The sequence below is a fragment of the Microcaecilia unicolor genome, chromosome 7 (assembly GCF_901765095.1).
Source record: "Microcaecilia unicolor chromosome 7, aMicUni1.1, whole genome shotgun sequence".
Lineage (NCBI taxonomy): Eukaryota > Metazoa > Chordata > Amphibia > Gymnophiona > Siphonopidae > Microcaecilia > Microcaecilia unicolor.
The window spans coordinates 228330831-228343312 of NC_044037.1; the positions used below are offsets into that span (position 1 = coordinate 228330831).

At 41.6% G+C, this 12482-nt stretch overlaps 1 protein-coding gene across 2 annotated transcripts in view; it reads left to right on the top strand.

The window, feature by feature from the left end:
- The window catches only part of TLK1 (tousled like kinase 1), a 342919-nt gene that overhangs the window by 150060 nt on the left and 180377 nt on the right, over positions 1-12482 (top strand). For both annotated transcript variants that reach the window (XM_030209141.1, XM_030209140.1), the window contains exons 5-6: positions 7666-7709; positions 8106-8201. In XM_030209141.1, the coding sequence (XP_030065001.1) occupies positions 7666-7709; positions 8106-8201 (140 nt within the window). The remainder of the gene's footprint in view (positions 1-7665; positions 7710-8105; positions 8202-12482) is intronic.

The following is a 12482-nucleotide window of genomic DNA, read 5'->3' on the forward strand; positions in this document are numbered from 1 at the left end:
TTTTCAGTATTTCTGTAGTTGTATATTGTGTAGCTGTATAGGTCAATGAGAGAAATTCCTACTTTATAGCATTGTGTTGATGTTAGCAGAGATTCTCAACTCACACCTTGTGCCACACCCACAGTGCATCTATCTCATGTGTATTCATTGTGGGTACCCTAAAAACCTGATTGGCTGGCTGGATTGGAGAACTGCGTAGCGAACCCCTGCTATAGAAAGTGAAAATACATACAGTATTGTACACCGCCTTAAGTGAATTCCTTCAAAAGGGCAGTAAATAAATCCTAATAAATAAATACAAGGGTTTGAAAACTTATAAAAGGCACTTTTCTGGCCATTAATTCCATCTTCTGTATTATTCTCCGTCTGTGTGAGGTCATCTGTAAGTCAAGTTTTAAACCAATAAAATAATACAACAGATCTTGTAATACTTGGAATGTTGCCCTCTAGCACCCCTATTTCTGCTTTCCACTGAAGCACTTTTTCTGTATTACCTCAGGATGCTTCAGCCTAGACCTTAAAACTGCAGTGAAGTAACTTTCACTCTAAGTTCCACTGAAGGTCAATATAAATCATTTATGTGAAGCACATCATTTGACCAAAATCTACAGCTCTCTGGGGAGGAATTTAAGGTTTTTGTTTGCATTTTAATGGAGGAAAGCACCCACTTAGATGATGATCTAGTTCTGTGAAACCTCTATGGCAGGAACTTATTGCCTCCTGTTAGTGTAGTTCTCTTCGGTCTCTTGATGGCTGTGGTTTCAAGTCTAAAAGTTAATTCACTATTCCTTTTCATCCTGCTAGACCAGTCCTGATGAGTGGGTTATATTCCTCTATCAGACAATGAAGATGGAGATCTGGAATTTTCCAGTGTGACATCACAGTATAAGAAGTGATGCAGCACTAGAACTTGCAATATTTTCTGCCTCTAGTAATGTGGGTTGGTGTAGCAGTTGCTAATTTTCTTCTGACAAAGCTTGTTAAGTATAGTCTGCTGCCTGTCCTGCAGGTTTAGCATAGATTGGCCTACCGGAAGTTCTCGGGGATCGGTCCATGTAATTGAGCAGCTGAATTGTGCTCCCTGTGGGCCTTGGGTTTGGTGTTGCTTGACACTGTGGGAGTCAGCTTTTTAGAGCCTAGCTGAGTAGGACAAGGCCCCTGAGGGGATTTATACTCCCTCCCGCTTTCCTTTTGCATGTGTTCTACTTGTCCCTATCTTCCCTCCTGACAAAGGGGGGTTTAGAGGTATTTTGGTTCCTACTTGATTCTGTCCTTTGCAGGAATAAAGTTTTTATTAAAGAAAAAAAAGAGAGAGAAGGGGGTCTTAAAACTCAACTCTTAGCCAAGGAAACAACCCTGGGGACCGCCAGAGTGAGCCAAGTGATTTAGGGACTCTCCAAGGTCACTGGCGAGATGGGGGGGGAGACCAGTTTCTTATGCCGGCATAGAGGTTGGTGTCTGAGCAGCATCACTGGCTCCTCTTACATTGGAGATGTAGTACAAGCCAGTTGGTAAATTCTTCCCTATCACGGCTTTAGCAGCTAGAGGTGGCTGAGTGTCTGGCTTCCGTCGCAATCATGTTTTTTGTGCCAGCAGGAATCATGTTCATCTTGGACATTACTGCCTGCTTCCAGAAGGCTCACAGTTCACTCCACATGCCCCTTCAGAGGGGGGGAGGTCTGGTGTTCATACCAGGTCAGAAAGCTCTCACGGGTGCAGGATTGCCCCCTGGGGAATGAGGAGAACTTGAAGCACCTGAAAATCTGAGTGTTTGGTGGGGTCCTGGAGTCTGGTTTCCATCTTCTCATTTGAAGAATAGGAAGAAATTGAAGGGTGGGGTGGGGGTGGGGGGCTAGCCTCGTCAGCAGCCTGTCTCTAGAGCAAGTTGAGCTGCCAGGGAAGAATAAGGAATTCCATGTCAAATGGTCACTCCACAGGAAGGAGTTGTTTTCACTCATTTCCCAATGTTAATGTGGGTCCTAAAGGTCCAGAGGATTGTTGAGCCTGTTCACATAGGGATTTTGGAAGTAAACCTATTCTTGGAAGCTCTTTGCATGCCATCCAAGTTCTTTCCTCTTTTTAATGTTCTAAGTGGTAATTTAGGAATAGAAGTCCCCAGAGGCAGTGTTGACAGACACTGGGATCTTGGGGGAAATTCTTTCCATTACCACAAGAAATCTGGTCCTCCTTTTCTGCCTTCCTGAATTAGGAACTCAGAGGACCACCATCCCAGTGGAAGGAGGCTGATACACTGTATGACCGTGTCAGGATATATCCGGAGACTGATACACTGTATGACCTAGCCAGGATATCCGCCGAGTCAGTGGCTTCTCTGTAAGCAACCATTTAGAGGCAAGTTGTTGTTTGGGGAAGACCTTAAAAAGCTGGTTAAAGAACTGGGAGAAGCTAAGCAGCAACAATTACCTGAAAATCAAGCTTTGACCAGCAGTGAGACATTCCATGACATGCTCTTGTCTTAAGGTTTGGGGGAGGTTTTGCTGTGGGAAACCTGCTCCATGTTCTGCATGTTCTATTTCTTCTTCCAGTAAGATCCACAAGAATCAGCTTTTTTGCGATACCCACAAATTTTGAGATATTGGGGGAGTCACTTTCTCTGGAATCCAAGGTGCCCAATGAGTCATGGTGGACCCTCTTCAGGGCAGTCCAGGTAGGAGGCTGGCTAGGGCTATTCTGAGCGTATCTGTATCACCTCAGAATAGTCTGTCCTGGAGGTTATCCAGCAAGGTTGCATGCTGGAATTCACAGGACTCTTTTCTGGTACCTTTATGATATCATTGTGCTTCGGTGGGCAAGAGAGCAGGATTAACGTATACCTTGCAGCGATAGCTCCTAATGCCTTGGGTAGAGTAGGGTTGGCAGAGAATTCTATCTATCTTATAGTCCCCAAGGGTGGGCACTTCTCTCCCTTTTTGAACCTGTAAGGGGTAAATGGGTTTTTCTTGGTACCTGTCTTCCACGTGGAAACATTGATGTCAATGGTTTTGTCAGGCTGTGCAGGGGAGTTTTTGGCTATATCATATTTCACATTCCTATCTGGAAGTGCCACAAGAAACACAAAAAAATTTTTCTGTGCTTCATTGTTCTTAATGAGCATTTTCTTTTCTCTTTCTGTATTTTTTAAAATTATTTATTTATAATTTAAGCAAAAAACATACAAGCATTCCACTTCAACAAGAAACACGGAAATAACATTATCCAAAGGAAAAAGAAAATGTAAGAAAAGGAAATATTCCTTCTTAAACCACTATCAGGGGGGAGCATAAGCAAGAAAGATAAGGAGATCCATAGGAAAACTTCAAATTAGTATGGCATGCCATGTGATCCATCACCCCATTATATTACCTATTTACAGCCCCATCACCAGAAAATGTGCAGTAATATCCCAATGGGGCAAGCCGTCAAGTCGAATCAAGCCACAACTTTCTTCAAGTCAAGAAAAGCTCTTAATTATTCAGGTATCAAACAGACATACTTTGTTCCTAAACATTTTATCAGACATTTACAAGGATAAGCCAATAAAAAAAGAGGCCCCCAAGGCCAAAACCTCTTGTTCCATGGCCAAAAAGATTTCCTTCAATCTTGTATTTGTCTTGTTACATCTGGATATATCCACACTTTTTTCCCATGAAATAACACTTGTGCATTACAAAAATACAGACTTAAAACCATATAATAATAATAATAATATTTAGATCTTGTTCAGACACAAATGAAATGATCAATGCAGCTCTTTCAGTCTCTTCAGTTATAGGCAATTCAAGTATTTCAGATACACAATGTCTCATTGATTGCTACCTGACTCCCCAGCCCCTGAGACCCTTCAGAAGTTATTTTTGAAGGAGCAAAAAAAAAGATCTGATTAACAGGAGGAATAGTTTCAGGAATAAACTTTCAGGACCTCTATCGGATAACTCCTAAATATGTTCATTGGCAGAACACCCAAGGGCTTGGGAAAATTCAAGAAGTGAAGATTATGATTATAATTCTCCAGATTTTCTATCTTCTTATGCAGTAATAGTTTATCTTTAATAATTGCTGCTTTTGTTCCCTGTAATGCTTTCAGTTCTTCCTTAATACTATTTATTTGATATAAAAATGCTGATTTAGTCCCATACAAGGTTTTTGACTAAGTGTCTGTACTCACAAGAACAAAACTTTTTTTTTAGTAGACTTGGCAACTGTCCCATTCAATTTTTGGAGAAGCAGTCTGATGTTCTCTAGTGTCACCGCCGCTGGCTTCTCTACCTCCACTTTATCAATAAAGGGCAAACCACCGCCATTTCTTCCACTGTCTAAACTCTCGGCTTCGCCCCTAACGAGAGCGTCCCAACCAGCAACTTCCACTGCAAGAGGCTCGTCTGATACCGCCAGAGCAGGTGGAGGTTTCAAAAACCAGGGGAGACAAGGTCACATGCTGGCTCTCCTTCTGCCAGACCCAATGTGTGGGCCATCCTTCCGGAATCTTGTAATGGAGTTCTGGTGGTATGCCTCAAGATTGCTTTTCCACCAACCAAGACTTCTTCCCCCATGCAGCAATCAATCTTGACTACCCCCTTTCATTTAGTGTGCGGTATAACTCTAGAAGAATCAGGGAAAACAGCAGCAAAACTCCAGCACTCGTGTAACAGCACCAGCTCATGCTGCTATCTTGGCTACTCCCCTTTTCCATGAGCATTTTCAATTCAGGGCCATTCCATTTGGGTTTGCCACACCAAAAGCCTTTTCCAAGATCATGGTTATTGTGGCTGTCTTCCTTCTCAAGAAGGGCGTGAGACTATATACTTAATTAGATGACTGTCTGATTCTGGACAGACATGGAAGAGGCATCCAGGAAGGTGAAGAGGCAGGTGTTCCACTTTCTGAAAATTCTGAGCTGGATGGTCAACTATGCAAAGAGCCAACTGAATACCCCTCAGACCCTTAAATTTTGTGGGACTCTCTTCAATACCATATTCAGGAAGGTTCTCTTGTCACAAGAGAGAATGCTCGCTTGTAGTCCCAACTCTGAGCAATTCTGTCTGGGACTATCTCCTGCTTTTAGGTTCTGTGACAGCTGCACTGGACCTAGTCTCTTGTGTGTGGAGCCACAGGCGAACCCTGCAAGGATCTCTACTTTTGTGGTGGTCACCCCAATCTCAGGACTTTGACATCCATCTCAGGTTGGGAAAGTCATTCAAGAAGGAGCTGTTGGACATATTCGGAGCTCTTCCTTCAGAGAATGGACCTGGAGCCTCCCATTTTGAATGGTAGTGACAGCTGATGTGAGCCTGTCTGGTTGGGGAGCCCACTGCCAGAGACAGGTTGCTCAAAGACTCTGGTCCTCTCAGGAGACTCCTTGGATTCATCAGCAGGTTGGAAGCCACAGTCTCCACCTGGCTCTAGAGTTTTTCTTGTAGTGCATTTGTGTGTTCTCCAGCATGCCGCAGCTATGACTGAAGTCAACAAATAGGGATGCTTCTGGAGCTGGACTTGGCCAGGAAATCTGCATCCTATTCCACTGGATGGAGACAAACCTGAGAGCAATATTTGCAGCTCCATAGCCAGGGTGCAGAATGTGGAGGTGGATTTCTTAAGCTGGGATGTGTTGGATCCCTGGAGCCTGGGAACTGAGTATCCAAGCCTTTCAGTTGGTAATAAATTATTGAGGCCTCCTGGGTTTGACCTGCTGCCAGTGTGGCAGAATTCTAAGGCAATAATGGTCTTCAGTTCACTGCCATCAATGTGCTGATGCAGACCATCTTGAGGCTACAGCTGTTAAATCTTTCTTTGGCCTCTCAGCTGAGTGCTTCATGGGATATTGAGCCATCTAGGGTTAGTAATGGTCTCACTTGCCATGGTATGCTAACCTGGTCAGGCGCTAGTGGTAGATCCTCTGCCTCTACCCCAGTATCAAAGCTGCCTACACTAGGGTCCATTATTGATGGACAACTCAGGTTGCTTTTAAAGTATGGCTAGGTCCTTGAGAGGCTCCATCTAAATAACTAGTTATTCGTCAGCAGTAGGTTTTATATTGCTTAAGGCATGTAGATCTTCCTTGGCATACATACAGATATTTATTTCTGGTGTTCAAATCAGGAGCCTTCTGCTTGGTGAACAAATCTTCAGCCTTCTGATCCTTCACGCAAAATGGTTTGGGGCATGGATTGGTGTTGAATTTGCTGAAAGTTCAAGTAGTTGATTAGCCTATTTGAGGATGTGTTATGGTTGTTTCTCTGACAGCTCACTCATGTGGATAGTTCCCATTTTCTAAGAGGAGTCTACCACATTTGCTGCCCTCTCCTTACCCCTTTTCTGGTGATCCCTTGATGGGACCTCTACTTAATCTTGAATACTTTGGAGGGAGCTCCATTTGCGCCTTAAAATTCTTTGAAGACAGTTTTTTACCTATGTGCATTTTGGAGCTGCAAACCTTGTTGTACAGAGATTCTTGTTGGTCGTTTAAGAGGACTGTAGCTCCCTGTAGATAGTTCCAACCTTCTTGCCTGAGATTCTCTCTCTCTCTCTCTCTCTCTCTCTCATCTCAACTAACTGATTAGTTTGTCAGCTTTCTTGTAGCATCAGAATTCAGGGATTCTGAGTTTCTTTTATAAGCTTGGATATCATAGGATCCTTCTTTTCTGCTTGAGGATTACAAACTCCTTCTGGAAGCAGGATCACTTATCTATCATCTTTAATGGTCTGCACGATGGTGAAGTGGCTTCAAATCCTCTCTGGCTAAATGGATTAAGGGAGCCATCAGATACACATATAGTCAGAATGAACTTGAAGCCCTATGGAACCAGCTTCTGATTCAATGAGGACTCGGGGCAGCTTTGTGAATGGAGGTTAAAGTGGTCGCTCCAGAGGATATTGCAAGATGGCGACTTGGTTCTCTTTGTATGCCTTTATCAAGCATTATAGGTTGAATGTGCATGCCATAGATGATGGCACATTTTGTAGGATGGTTTTGGAGAGGGCCGTGATTTCCACCCGAAGTCTTGAAGCTTCCACTCTTTTGGACTGGTCTCACAGGATGAAAAGAGAGGTGAAATTTGTTCTCTGCTGATAATTTCCTTTCAATGAATCATGCTAGACCAGTCTAGTTCCCACCCAGGAGGATTGCAACTTCAAAGGTAAACCTCAGTGGTCTGCTCCTTTCTAAATTAGCTTGCTGCTGTATAGGTTTATCCTTGCAGAGAAATTCTTGTTGAGAACTCATTTGATGCTACATTATGAGGTGTGTTTTATTTTCTTTCTGTTAGTCCGTTAGCTTTGTTAGTAGTATGGTGCAAGCTCCAGCACTGCAGCACTCCGTATGCTATGAAAGTCAGCTCTTCCTTCATCAGCTGATAGGAAGAGATAACCCACTTACCTGAACTGGTCTAGTAGGATTTGAGAAGAGGAAATTATGAGGTAAGAACAAAATGTTACCTTTTTTTAAATTTAGATGATCAGAATATAGGGTTATTATGCTTTCACTGACCATATGTGACCACCTCTGGGAAAAGGAAACTGTTGTATATATATATCCTTTTTAAGTTGGTAGTATGAAATAATTCATTCATTTATTGAACAATAATTACCATATTTTAATTGTCATCTAATCTTTATTATATCTGTTGTTTTCTGTTAATAGTTCATTTTTTGTCTTTTTGCTTTATTTAGGAAAAAGTAGTGGGGGACGTCACAAAATTAGTGACTATTTTGAGGTAATTTTTTGTTTTTGTTTAGAATTTGTTGCAGTTCTATTTAAATCAGTGGAAGAGTGATGTAATGGAAAGAAGGATTAGCAAAACATATCTAGAGTGTGGCAAGATAGCATTTAGAATCTCAGATTTGTTTGCATTGTGATATTGGGCATCCTACTGTTAGAATGGAACTAGATATCATAAAAACAGGCACGGAATTAAGTTTTGTGAATCAAAGCAGTTGTGTTTTCTTAAACATTTTTTTTAAAGAAAAGTAGTAATATACATATAATCAATTTTTTTAAAGATAGGATGTGTATTTCTTTAAGAACTTTGACTGAAAAGATTGCCTGTAACTATATTCATTCAGCTTGTCCTTTCTAAGTCAGATGACCATGTTTCTTTTTTTTCCTTCAGTACCAAGATGGAAACGGTTCTAGCCCTGTCAGAGGCTTACCTTCTGTAATCCGTTCACCTCAAAATTCACATTCACATTCCGCCCCGTCCTCTTCCGTAAGTTACCAGTACACAACAGACCAAGACTAAGTATTTTCATTGTCTACATACCAACAACTGATTATTTGGAGTAGTGATTCCTTAGTGTAGTAAATATAACCTTTTATAAAAGCTAGTTTTGCACAATAAGGGCTCTTTAACCAAGCTGCGGTAAGCATTAATGCATGCTTACTGCAGCTTAAAATGTCATACCGCGGGGCGTGCTGAGGCATCCCACTGTAAAATGCACATATGTGCATGTTACTTGTGCATTAAAAAATTAAATTTATTGTTTTGGCTGAGGGGGTGTGTTGGGGGGGAGGTGGTGACTAGGCATGTGTAGGCTAATCAGTTAATACAGCCACATTGCTGCACACTAACTGATTAGTGTAGGATTAGTACTTGACCCCTTACCACCTACAAAATATGGGAAGGTAAGGGCTCACAAACTAACTTTTGTTAATGGTTGTGAGCTAATGGCAACAATAGTGCATGGCCATTAAATCAGAAAATGGAAAATCAGCAATTTCTAGCCGTGGTATAAAGTGGCCTTAGCATGCAGGAAAGACCTGCGTAAGGGTGCACTAAGGCTATTTTTTGCTGCAGCTTTGTAAAAGGGCCCCTAAAGCAGCAATAGTGGCATTGATATTATTTAAATATTTGTCTTGTCTGTATTACAGTAGGCAAGTTAAAAGTCAAACATAAACAGTAAATTTCAACCAACATACACTAAACATATCAGTACATATTAAAATACTGTATCGGCTACCTTTCTCTCCTCTTAATTGAGCTAAAACATTTTGTTTGTATTGTACAAGCTAATAAAATTTGAAAAACAGATGAATCTTCCATCCAAATTTGATTAGGTAGGCTTCAGGCCAGGCCCAAGAATATTCTGCATTGTCCCATAAACGTCTTATAGTACTTTTTCTGACTTGCACCTTACAAGGAGCATGCGGGTAAGCCTGGGAGTAGGGTAAGCTAGTAGTTACTAACAGGGCTATGGAGTTGGAACGATGGAGTCAGTCGGTAAAAATGTACAGACTCCAGCTTCAAAATAAAAGGTTACATGATAATATATTGTTTTATACTTATATATTTTTCTCCTGGATCGAAAGTACTGGTAAATTTGTTATGTTGTATTGACTCCATTGCCCTGGTTACTAGCATTAGTCCTATATGAAGCCAAGTGTGCCAATGTGCTACTTCACAGTTGGAGTATGGGGAAATAAAGCATTTGTTCATGTGATCTGATAACTGGATTGACCTGCTAGTAGTATGTTGTTGTTTTATTTTATAGGACTGTACAAAATAAATTTTAATATTGCAGATTGTGCTTGCATTTAACAGCATAAGATACCCAGTTCAGTCTTATTATGTTCTGTGTAAGTATGAAAAAAATATGAACCTGTTTTGGGTTATGTTTACTTACAATTTTGCCCCAGTGTTAAGTTGGAGTCACCTTGATTTTTACCTTACAAAAGTTATTGATCTCTAAAACAGAGAAATAGAACCTTTCTTTAAAAGAGAGAATATATACTGTACACAGAGCAATGTTAGAAAAACAGTAATACAATATTTCTTTTGGCAGTGTTATCAAGTTTAGTTCTGAATTTTGTTTTAAGCAGTTTCCCTTCAGTTTCCTGCAACTCTGGGAGTGGTATGTCCCCATCTGGCAGGAATCATGCTGAATGCGATGTCACTTTTATATCATAACCAATACAGATGTATGACTCCATTACTCCTGTTAGCAAATAGATCTTGTGCATATTTAATATGGATATCTTGAAAACCCAGGTGGATTGTGGCCCTAGAGGACCATGGTTGCCCACCCTTGATATAGAGAAATTAAGAATATAGGAGCATATTTACTAAAGGGCATTAAGGTTTGGAGTTAACACAGATTTTGGTATGTGTTAACTGCAAATCTTCTGCTGTTATTTTTAAGGATATTTTTTATGCAGGTCATGCGCTAACGTAGTCATTAGTGCATGCTAAGGATTAACATGGGATCACTTTGCATCTCATCTATGTAGGAAACAGTAAGTGATCACATATTAATTCAGCATTATCCAGTTAGTGTACATTACCTAGAAAGTGCTAGCTGGATAATGTTTCCACACCTATGCTTTGCCCATGCCACACCTTCTCCCAGTGAAATTCCCTATTGCTCCGTGTGCTAGCAGATTTATCACCACAGAACACCTCTGTTAGCATGCATTAAGGAATCTAAAACAAGGCATCAACAAATCAAAAGTCAAAATTATAAAGACGTGCCACAGATTTAACCAGATGTCTGAAAATAGCAGGGCCTTCAAGGCCTCCTGGAAGAGAATTCCAAAGCTAGGACACAATGACAGAGAGCAAACTATTGCAAGCCACTGCTAGTGTAGTAGCCAGTACTGGGGGTGACAGCAGTAGATTGAGCAAGATGATTTTAAGGACCCTGCTTATGACTGAGACATGGTTGCCCCAAGGATATCTGATGCCCCTACAGGCACTGTCCCCTTCCCTTCTTCCCTGCCACCTGTCTGGCCTTGCCTCTTCTCTTCCACCTTTCTGGCCTTTCCCCTTCTCTCCCTCCCCGCCACCTTTCCAGCCTTGCCTCCATTACCCTTCATTTCTCCCTGCTGGACCTACCTCACCTCTCTGTCATACTTTAACCTCTGCTGCTGTTTCTGCATCACTGCCCTGATAAGTTCGCCCACACCATCATCACTAATCCAGTCAGTATTGTCCGGGTGAGGCCTTGAGCATCCATACATGCTCAAGGCATGCATGGTCCCACCTCTCCAAACTTCATTTTTCGGAGAGGATGGGGTATTGCAGGCCTGAACTGCATGGGTTCACAAGGCTCTGGGTCAACCAGTTGGGCTGACTGCCACACTGGCGCTGCCCTACACGGATGCTTAGTCTTACTAGTGATCATACCAGGCCTGGGCTGAGAGATGAACATATCCTTCTGATCTGCTTATCTACTACCTTGATCTTTTCCATTGTTTCTATATTATCCTATTATATATTGGTTGTCACTCTTTCTAGTAAATAAGTGGAAGGCCAACGGATTTGTGTTTCATAAAGAGGATTTTTTTAAAATTCATCTACTACAGCCAATATTTTGTCATAGAATAGGACACAGAGATGAAAATGTTCAAACCATATCTACATTTAGAACAGAACAGTGCTTTATCTGCAGAAATTGGCTAAGAAATTGCCCTCCCGATATGCAGGTAAACATATGTGTATATGGCATCTGTGCACATAAAGAAGTATTCCCAGGGTGGGACAAGGGGGTTGCGCTTAGCTACACACTTTTGAAAATGGAAGCGTACGTATCTAAATTAAAATAAAAAAAATTGTGAATGCCAAAGTAGGTATAAATATATGGGCATAGTTTCCCTGGGATAATTTGTTCATGTATTAGTATATGCGTGCATGTGCTTTAAAAATCCATCCAGGTCACTTTTTGTTCATCCACACCATTATAAAATTGCTCCATGTTTAGTACAATCTGTATTTGTTAGACATTGATTCCTTCTCCTCTTCTAATTTTATGGATCTTGGTAATAAAAGATGTACACCCATGTGTGCCCATTGTTTTAAAAAATCTCTTCTTCTAAGATCACTTTTCAGCTTTTTTTCTTACGTATATGACTTGCATGCATTAGAACTCCCTCACAATGAGTACTGTGACATTTATGCTGTCAGGTTTTCAAAGCAGCAACTAGGTTTGTGAGCCCTTGGGCCGCTGCCAAGGAGCGGCAGAGGCAGGCAAAACCACCCCATCCAGCACTGGGCTAACATACATACAAAGCAGGAACACACTGGACAAGAACACTTGGACTGGAACACAGGACTGAAGCAAGGCTTCACCTGCACTTGACCACCCTTCCCCAGGAGTTGAGCCCCTGGGTGCAGGCGGCCGGCAGGATTTCCCGGACTGGGCAGGAACTGGATACCAGCAGGAAACACACAACAGAGTCAAGATTACAAGCTGCCAGGCAGCCACTAAGACAGAAACACAGACATGAGGGAGTCAGGACTAAAAGCTGCCAAGCAGCCACTAATAAAGAACACAGATACAAGACAAGGAAATGCAGACCAGAAACAAGACTAGGAACTAAACAATAAAACCAAAGCTAAACTACACACAGACTAACTAGAATCAGACAAGGAACAATTCAAGAAACCAGACTAGGCAGAAGTGCAACAAAGCACCAGGGACCTTAGACGATGCAAAGGCCAAAGTTTCTGGGTGATTAATAAAGCCCATCAGCTGCTAAAGCTCTGCTGCAGCAA